The 10,197-nt window shown below is 30.6% G+C and overlaps 1 protein-coding gene across 1 annotated transcript in view; it reads right to left on the bottom strand.

Moving 5' to 3' along the window:
- Positions 1–4,493: 4,493 nt before the first annotated feature.
- The window catches only part of LOC108557033, a 49,476-nt gene continuing 43,772 nt past the window's right edge, over positions 4,494–10,197 (bottom strand). Inside the window, exon 3 of the mRNA XM_017913407.1 lies at positions 4,494–5,307. Within this exon, the coding sequence (XP_017768896.1) occupies positions 4,558–5,307 (750 nt within the window). The 3' untranslated portion in view covers positions 4,494–4,557. The remainder of the gene's footprint in view (positions 5,308–10,197) is intronic.

Below are 10,197 nucleotides of genomic sequence, written 5' to 3'. Positions count from 1 at the left end.
ACCTTTGATGTTCTAAGAGACACTTCGACATTCTATTCTCTCTAATGGCTGCTATTATTCTAAAACCCCTTTTGGTCAGAGTTTTCATCAGGTGTAGACTAGATGTTTTACTTTTATGGTTATGTAATATAATTCTACACAAACTGATAAGTTTTAACTAATTATAACAAGATTGCTGTAAATATTATTTTAAAAATCAAACTTAATTAATTTGTGATCTTCTTTCGACCATTGCTGTTCTTAATAAATCATATGTTTGTATTTTATAAATAAATAATTATAATTAATACACACGACATTCACTCTAGTGCCTTAGGTTACTAACAGATTGGTAGGGTTTGTATTTTAAATCAAATTCTCGTGCATGTAGTTTTGTTACTGCGATTTTATACTGCGCGCTTTTGTTACGGTGCCAAAATCAATACTTACTGTACATAAGCCAAAGTATTATTTAGTAGTACAGCAATAACTCTCATAGTGCGGCTTCGATCAATCCAGATTCAGTACAGTCCAGATTAAAAATTTCATCACAAAATAATTTATAATTAAATCTTAAAAATACTACACTTATTTTTTTTATAAATAAATGATAGTTTTTCTCTTTATACAGTCTAGTTTCTTCTAGTGCATTTTATGCGGTTTTAAAATCCTCGATTAGTTGATGAAGAGATTGTAAATAAAATTACACGACATAAAAAAATAATGAATCTATTATTTTAGTTACATTCCATAAGGGTTTCAAAATATAAAAAAAGGATTAAAACTTGAAATTTATGTGGAATGATAAAACTTTATAAAGAATTACACGATCGTAAGGAGATTGCTGCTTGGGTTTTGTTCAGTCTATTTTACATGAGGTGGTATGTTAGAATGTTTAGGTATGTTGTATTGATGTTGAATGTATTTAAAATACATTTAAAAATAAACTTTTTAAATTCCTGAGTTAATTTATTAACAATCTATTTCATAATTTGAAATTAGTCGGTACTTTATATTTATTTATTCATTCATAAATTTTGTATTTTTTTTCTTTAAATTTCAATTTTATTTCTACTTATATTTTATATATTACAGCTGTAGATTTAAAATATCTATGAAATAATAATAAAAGTACCCTACTTGATTGTTGTGTTTCTGAAAATTAATAGAACATCTCAATTTACTACACCATTAAATAGTTTACAAGCCGTAACAAATGTAACTATTTTATGGTGTTAGACGTGGAGATATTATCAACATATTACAAGATTCTTAGAAATAGTAATGACTATAGAGGTGAAAAAAAAAACAATAGTAAAATTCCAGAAAATGTATATAAAAAAATTATCATAAGTCCTGAAATAATTTGATTACAAAGTAGTTGATAACAAAAATTTGACCGTTAGTCATATATGAAATAATTCTATTATTTAATTTAATATTTTTATTTTTCTGAATTAAAATTTAGATTTTTTTTTCATTTTTTTATTATATTTTTTATTACATTATAAACAAATGTAGTGATAATAAATATTTTTAAATAATGTAATTAAAGATAATAATAAATCACTCTCAGTAATGTATAATTTTAAATAAATTTAATAATAGTTTTAGCAATATAATTTAATATAATTATGTAACAATCATTGTCAATACACTTATTAATGGTACCGACCAGACACTTCATGGAAAATTACATGATTTGGAAATAAATACTTATATAATTTTTATTATTTCTTTAATATTTTAAAGGTATTTTTCAATGATTTTAATTATTTAAATTAACTTCAATTAAATATTCCCTTATTTCTACGTTGTTCTATTAGCATCAAATAAAATTTTCAAAATATAATGATTATTTTTGTGCAGTCTTAAAGTCCTAGATTAGTCCGGTAACTAAAAAATTCGAGTAATTTTCAAGAAAAAATAATAAGGACAAATTATATTTTTATTACAGAAATACAACTTTGATCTATACGGATTTACTATATTCTGGTTTGAAAATTTCCAAACAAACTAAATTTTAATTAAATGCATATAAATTCTGAAAAAAAGTTTACATTATTTTTTTATACATAATTTTTCGCTTTATTTCGTCCATTTATTTTGTATGGATTTAGTTCTTCTATTAGTCCGGTTTCAAACAGTCCGGATTATTTCCGATTACAACTAATAAATTCGAGTAATTTTCAAGAAAAAGAACAAATTATCTTTTTATTTCCATAATACCACTTCGATCAATCCGGTTCATTTACTATATTCTGGTTTGAAAATTTCCAAACAATGCAAATAAATTCTGAAAAAAGTTCATATTATTTTTTTATACATAAGTTTTCGCTTTATTTCGTCTATTTACTTTGTATGTATTTAACGGTTTCAAACAGTCCGGATTATTTCCGATTACCACACTATGTGAGGTATTCCTGTAGTTCTTTTTGAATTCTAGCAATTAAAATAACTCAATAACTATAAATAAATAATTAAACGATATTTAATTTTTATGTAATAATTAACTAATAAATGAAGTCAAAAACAATTGATTTATTTATTTACTTTATTATATAATTACAATATTTAATGAAATAAAGAATTTTAAAATCAAAATAAAATTATTACTTTTTATTAGCAATATTTAATACTGATTAATTAATACATACATTCTTTACCTATTTATTCTAATATTTGAATATTTATATAATATAATTTTTTTTTACTTAATTTAAATCTAGATATAATAATAATCTATTTACATTTACTAAGAATACTCAAATATATTTGCTTACAAATTAGCATATTAAATATTATCACATCAAGTACTTAATTACAGTTTAAACAATACCCAACGATCGTTTTTTTAATTAAATAAATAATTTATAGTCATTGGATAATAAAGATACATATGTATTATTTTTAATTAACTAAATTTAATAAATTCAAAAATAATTTCAAACCGATCACAACTAATGCTAACACTAAAGTTGTACACATATAATGATTTTGTTTTCTACAAATACAACATCCGACCATTACAGTATTTCAATATAAAAAGTATCTTTTATATTATCTCAGTTTATATTTGTGCTTTCAAACTCCATTGTGGAATCATGCTAATAAATTGTTTAGAAAATGCAATTTAGTGGACATCTAACTATAAGAATATGAGAAAAATATGTTGAAAAAAATTTGAATTGTAACCCTATTTTTATAAACTTATTAAGGACAGAAAAATGTTGGGATTCTTCCTTCTATGAAAAATTAAATAATCAAAAAATGAGACCATCTCCAAGTAAGAAGAGAAGTAGTTGTGAATGTTGTTTTTTATGTTGTTGTATTTGATAAGGGTTGTACGTAATGAGCAGGTGTCGCCGACAATGGAGCAATTAACTCAATTTTTTTCTAATTTAATTAGCATAGCTTGTATTACATCAAATAAACGGTCAACAGTTGATATATTCCAGCGATATAGACTTTATCCACTTACCTCATAATTCCCAGATTAGGAACACTGTGAATGCGTATTATATCATATTTACCTGTTTTCTAATGCCCTGTGATATATGTCGTTTTGTGACAGACGCCGGTGCGAGATTTCCATGAAAATAGTATTACATTATTAACAGGGCAAATAGAAACGAGATGGAATCTGTTTCCTTTGATGAAGATTAAAGGAAAAAGAGAGAGAGAGAGAGAGTGCTCGATGTGGGAAATAAAGAGAAGAAAAAAGCACGTGGTCGAATCGGCGAGCCCCTGATGATAAAGAAGAGGGGTGCATCGTTGTTGTTGCGCAACTCGTCTTTTCGGGGGTGTTTGTAAATAATGTTCAAATAGTTTGCGCTTTATTTAATTATATTTTTATTTTGATAAATGAAGAGGCGGGAACTAAAATAAATGGAGGTATTTTAAGAAGCAACTGTATAAATAAACGATAGATCATTTGCCTTAAATTTAGACTTCGGCGGTCGTGCGGACGGTGGGAGGGTGCGGTTGGGTTTCATATTAACTCGACGACATGCTTTGGTGGTGGTGAGTTTTGTCAGTTTTATTTTCGTTTCACACTGGATCGTTTTTCGTTCTCGTTGTCATTATTACCATTTTTTTTTGTATTTTTTTAAATTTTATTTATTTATTTCTTTCTTTCTATATTTCGTAAGTCTTTCATTGAGCGTTGGGATTTCATTGCGTGGGACAACGTTGGATGGTTGATGAATCGTTCGTGGTATGTGCACATGAAGATGGAAGAGAGAGTATATGTGTGTATATAGGAGAGTATGTGTGTACGTGAGAGACAGAAGAGGAAGTTTCGATATCGAACAGGTTGTTGCTCCCCTTATTATTTAAAAAAAAACGCCGGGATGCTTCAATCACCTTGTCATTCTCATCATTATTACTTGTAGTTTTGTTCTCTGTTTTTTTTTTGTTATTATTATTAATACTATTATTCGCCCATTATTATTATTATTCTTTTTTTTTTAATTTTTGAGTTTAAATTTAAAATATGTATTATATATTGTTATTTTTGTTTACTGTTACTGTTACAAATGTAATAAATACAATTAGAATAAATAATGATGGTACGAGTCAGTCGGGGTGAGGAGTACCAGATTCCTCTGGCAGTGGTATAACAGTGGAATCTTCCCAATCCCATGAAGTGGTCGAGTCGATGATGTAGTCTTCGTCGGATGTGTTGTCTTCGGTGACGACGACCGGCGCCTCGGTGGTAGTCTTCAGCAGTCGATTCTTCCTGTTGTTTTTAATACCTTTGGGGTTCTTCTTCTTTTTTGCACCACCTAATTGTTTATCACTAAATTTAGTCTTTAGTTTCTTTTTAATAGTCACTTCTACTCTTTGGCACTCTACACTGTCATCAGATACACACTTCTTAACATTACTATTGCTACCGTTAATACTAATTAATTTATTCTGTTTTTTGTGGCACAGTTCGCTCTCGGGTTCGCCTTCGAGACATTTTCGCTTCTTCTTCTTCCGCTTCTTTCGTTTTCGACACTTCGACGGCGACTCGGAGTCGGCCACGGATGAGGACAGCCTTGAGGACGTCGACTCCGACGTGGAACATAGGTGACCGTGATGGCGGATTGGGTGAAGTTCCTCAACCCTTTCTGGTGCCACGTGGCGCGTCAGAACGCGGGTGAATGAGGAAAGCCTACCTAAGGGTTGGCGCGCCCGCAATAGCACTTTGCGAGGAAGACCCCTTTTGTTCAGTGCCAAATAAAAGGTTTTCCTCTCATTTGAGTATTTTGTTGATGAGTACGTGTTGTAATGGTGCTGCTCTATCATCTCATTGAATACGCATTCATCGCTAAACTCTCTCTGAAATCATAATACATAAAAATACATTAAATTACATAAGTAAAATTAATTAATTGATAATTCAAAATCTATTGTATAATTGTTTCAATAAATATTGTTATCATTAAAAAAAACAATTATATAATTAAAATTAATAAAAAAGTTATTAGATTGGAAGATATAAAAAAAGGAAAGTATTATTTGCGCACTTTTATTTAGATTCTAGATAATGACTTTTATAAGAATTTAAATGAGAGCCGTAAATCATCAAAAGTTGAAAATTATTGCAAAATTGAATCCTAATCCCATAGCATAATAATAATTAAATATAGACTATGCTTAATGTGGTTTATTTTAAAGTACTTTTGATTTTAAAAAATGATTGAATATTAATATTTCACACATATTTTATTTGTAATTAAACATACTATTGAATTCAATAAATGATAAAACTGTTATAAGAAAAAATATTATAAGAAACTAGTCATCATTAACTATGACAATATCTTGACTTCATCTATATCCACTATATGGTTTTTATATAATTTTACCCTGGTATTCTTTTTTTTATTTTGCTGACTGGTCGGGTTTTAATTGAAATATAAAAGCAATGGGATTTTAGTGCGTGGGACAGCGGTCAATATTTTGATGCATCGTTCGTGGTATGTAAATATGAAGATGAAGATAGACGAGAAGAGGAAGCTTTGATGGAACAGGTTGTTGCTCCCCTATTTGCTTTCAAGTTAGATCACCGAGTCATTCTGGCTTCCATTAATATTATTATTACGTAACGCATTCGTGAATTTTCATTGAAAATGTGTTACGAATTCAAATTCGTAAGACTTGATGTAACGGTAAAAATCGGTGAAGTGGTTGATCGGATAACATGTTCGTAATCGTATGCATTTTATTCAATACCCATCACCGGTGGTGGTCTTCACGAATCGATTTTTCTTGTTGTTGTTTTTATTGCTTTTCGGGTACAACACCTAATTGCCGGTTCGTCGGGAATTAAAAGTGCTGTTCCTTTCCGATGGAAACATCCACGCTCTCTCTCCCATGTTCTCCATTACTACTAGACTGGTAATGCTACAGCTAATACCGATTAATCCATTGTGGTGACATTCCAAGGATTCGTTCGGGCTTTCACTTTCATCTTTTACTTTCCTTATTTCTACAACTCATATGACAATTCATATTTAACAACTAAAATGAACAATTTCGATATCTACGAACATAGACAATTCAAAAGGGGATGAATATAAATAGACAGTTAGATTAGATTCAGGAACCTAATGGTGAGATAATTCCCAAATTCCCAAAGATTTCTTCGAAATAATTATTGACGGCATTAAGAGATAGCGGCCACGTTATGCCCTCTTTATGGCTTTCGATTTATCGCTTTATTATATAGCGCACACACCCACCCTTAATCTAGCTCCCCTATCTCATGGACCGCATCATAAAAAAAAAACGAGAACTTGTTCGAATGGATGTCGCCGCCCTCGCCTCCCCACGGCGACCGTTAAATAAACAATTTAATTAGTTAACTTCGTAACGGGCTTATGTAAATCGAAGAATGACTTCGTAATGAACGGACGTATTTATGTGTTTCGATACAGTTACACATAAAACTGTAGTAATTTGGAACAAAACTACAATTTCATTGTAATCGAAACCAACTTGAAATGTATCTGAATACACTTTTTTTCCGGCTAGATACATAATTCTGTTTACGTAACAAATCAGAGTTATAATTGGGTCTTGAATGAGTGCAGACTTATGCCGTAATCTAGTGTGCAATAAGCAATAAAAAAAGCTTGTGTCAATTAAAAATAGAATCCGTTATTTGTATTTTTTAAGCTGTGAAAACTCAACTTTTATTTACCATTTACTTTTAAACAATAATTGAAAGTTGATCGATAATTTCATTTACATGAAATATATTTAATAATTACACAATTTAGTAATAATAACAAGACCATTCGACAATAAGTTTAATATATTTTTTTTATTTATCTTAACTATTGCAATAAATATTAATAAGTAAGGGCAAATATGGGTCGTATTATATTCGAATATGATTATTTGTATAAGACTGTAAGATGATTCAACAAATGCATATAACTTCTACTATATAATTACTAATTATTGCGTATTTCCATATTAGTTAAATAAGTGATGTAAATTCTGTTTATTTGTAAACAAATGTTTTATAAAGAGAGACAAATATGGGTGCGTATTATATACGAATATGATTTTTGTTTTATAAGAGTTTACGATGATTCAGCAAATGCATATAATTTCTACTATATAATTACTAATTATTGCGTATTTCCATACTAGTTACAGAACGTAAATAAGTGATGTAAATCGAGCAGAAGAGTTGCGAAAGCGAGCAGAGAACAGAAGCAGGTGATTGACGGAGTGGAGATAAAAAGAATGATGATGTTTACACATGGAAGTGATTTTGTAGACGGAAGGAGTTTCTCAATAAAAATGAAGCCGTTGTGTATATGAAAGTTTCACCTCAAGTGTTTATTTGAGCGGATTATTTATAGGGAAAACGGGGCGATCCCGTCATATTTATTTACATCGTAAAATAGGCAGATTTACATGGATTTCGCATAATTCGGAGATGTCGAAACGCGGGTTGCGCCCTATCGCCTCGTCCTTGGCTCCGATTTGGGTGGAAAAAAGAGAGTAGACGAGCCGCGGGGAGAATCTATTTTCGTAAGTGTGTCGTGTCGTAGAAAGAACAAGAACGAAAAAATAAATAAATAGAAATATATAGATATATGTATATGTGTATATATTTAAGTATGGTGGAAGGCGAATTTTATCGAATAAATCAAAAATCTTGAAAACAACAATGGTTGTTTATAAATAAAACGGCAACACGTCCAACATTGTTGCGGAAATGTGTTCGATGTTTCAAAATTCGGCTATTAATAAGCATTTCGTTTGTTTGTTGTTGTTGTTGCTGCTTATTTTTTTGTTTCTTCTTCCTCTTTTTGTTCGTTTCTGTCAGGAATTCAGACGTTGAGGTTATTCCTGTAAAAGTTCTTGCTTTTGCGGTTGTTCTCCGTTTTGTTTTCGGTGTCCATCCTGGTCCTCCTTCAGGCACGTGCCACCGATGATATATTATTGGCCAAGTTCTGTAGCACTTGGAAACGATTCCGTCGGTTCAATCATTCATAGAGCATTGTATTCAAATGGGTATCGACTTCTTGGGGGAGAATGCCATCACCATCTACGGCCTCCATCCACGACGCGGACGAAAAAACTTGTTGCTGCGACATTCTTGACCGAAAACGGATTTTCGGATGGACCATCACGATGATGGTAGACGCCCGTATACCCTCGGACCAACTGTGACCCATTTCGTGACCCACTAAGTGGATGTACCACTCCAATCCGACTCATCGTCGCGCCGCTCTAATCCGCATATCAACAATGGCACGAATCACCGAGTCGCCCCATCATTTATACCGAGAGCACATCCATCTATCCATCCTCTTTTTTTTTTTCATTCGTGTCCTCGAAAAATTACAAACAGCGCAATTAGTTAAACCGTGTGCCCAGTGACATAAATCCGACGGCCGTAAGCCGCCGCAATTTATTGCAATGCTGCTAATGCTGATAAAAGAAGAAATAGTTGGTTGCTTGCTTCTGGCTCTCATTTCAAACACACTTCCATTGAAACGTTCTACGTCTTTAATACCTCAATGTAGCACATCAGACGTGTTTCATGTACTTTTATTTTCAAGCAAACTTGAACTGCATTTAAATTTTATTTCCACTTTAACCAACTGTTAATCATATTTTTACATATCATTCTTCTATATCATCACACTTATTTAATTGATTTATATACCGTTGCCTAGAAATTCATTTTATCCACAATTTAATTCCGTTTAGTTTTCTTTTTATTTATTTTTTTTATAAACCTAAAATTAAATTAAAAAATGAAGATTAACAATTTTATACTACAAATATTTGAAATACCAACGGAATGTATGTATGTTGATTTATACCTTTCATAGATTATATAAAACGACAAATTTAATGGCTTTTCAAGTAATGAAATCACAAATTCTAAATAAAAATACTTTCAATGGAATGAAGACATCGCTGAAATATATATTCCCATAAAACGTAATTAGTTCGAAATGAATTATGTAGATTTTATTCTGTTACAGCTATAAAATTGAGAAATATAACGTCCAAAAGACACGACATTTATTTATTTTTTCTCCTAGTGTAANNNNAGTCAATTGCAAATAATTGCACAGTTTGCATATTAAATCGATGTGACTCGAGTTAGTTGGGTTAATGGTTGCACTTGCAATAGTTCAATTAAAATTGTATATATATATTTTTTTTGGTTTGTGCAAATTGATCGAACGCCGTGCAGATTGAGTTTATTTGAAGAAGGCGAAGTTCATTCGAATCCAAATATAAATGTACGATGTGTAATATTTTAACTAAACGGTTGAAATATTTTGATTGTTTTACGCGATTCGAGTAAATATTGATTTTCCTGACGGAATACGGCTCGTAACTTTTGACGTGATTGTACGCGTTCTCCGCAAGCAAATAAACTTTTGTTGCTGATACAGAATTAGGTATTTGTGGCTGTTAAATTTACAGATTTCCATAACCTTATCTAATTGCATTCGACGTATTAATGGGTTGGGCATACTAAATTTTACTCAGTAATATTATCTAGTGGAAGGGACAGAAAAGGTTATATTAATTCGTCGATAGGCTAATCTGGAATTATGTGTCCTATACGTGACTTTAATAGGATACTTTCCTTTAAGACTCCATAAAAACTTGGTTCCCTGCGATACTATAATGCTTTTAATTGTTCCTTGCCTTTGATTGTATCACCTTTGAGTGGTTATT

Source organism: Nicrophorus vespilloides, unplaced genomic scaffold, assembly GCF_001412225.1.
Source record: "Nicrophorus vespilloides isolate i.1.1-1 unplaced genomic scaffold, Nicve_v1.0, whole genome shotgun sequence".
In the NCBI taxonomy this organism is placed as follows: Eukaryota; Metazoa; Arthropoda; class Insecta; order Coleoptera; family Silphidae; genus Nicrophorus; species Nicrophorus vespilloides.
This window is presented reverse-complemented; position numbering and strand designations above follow the sequence as displayed.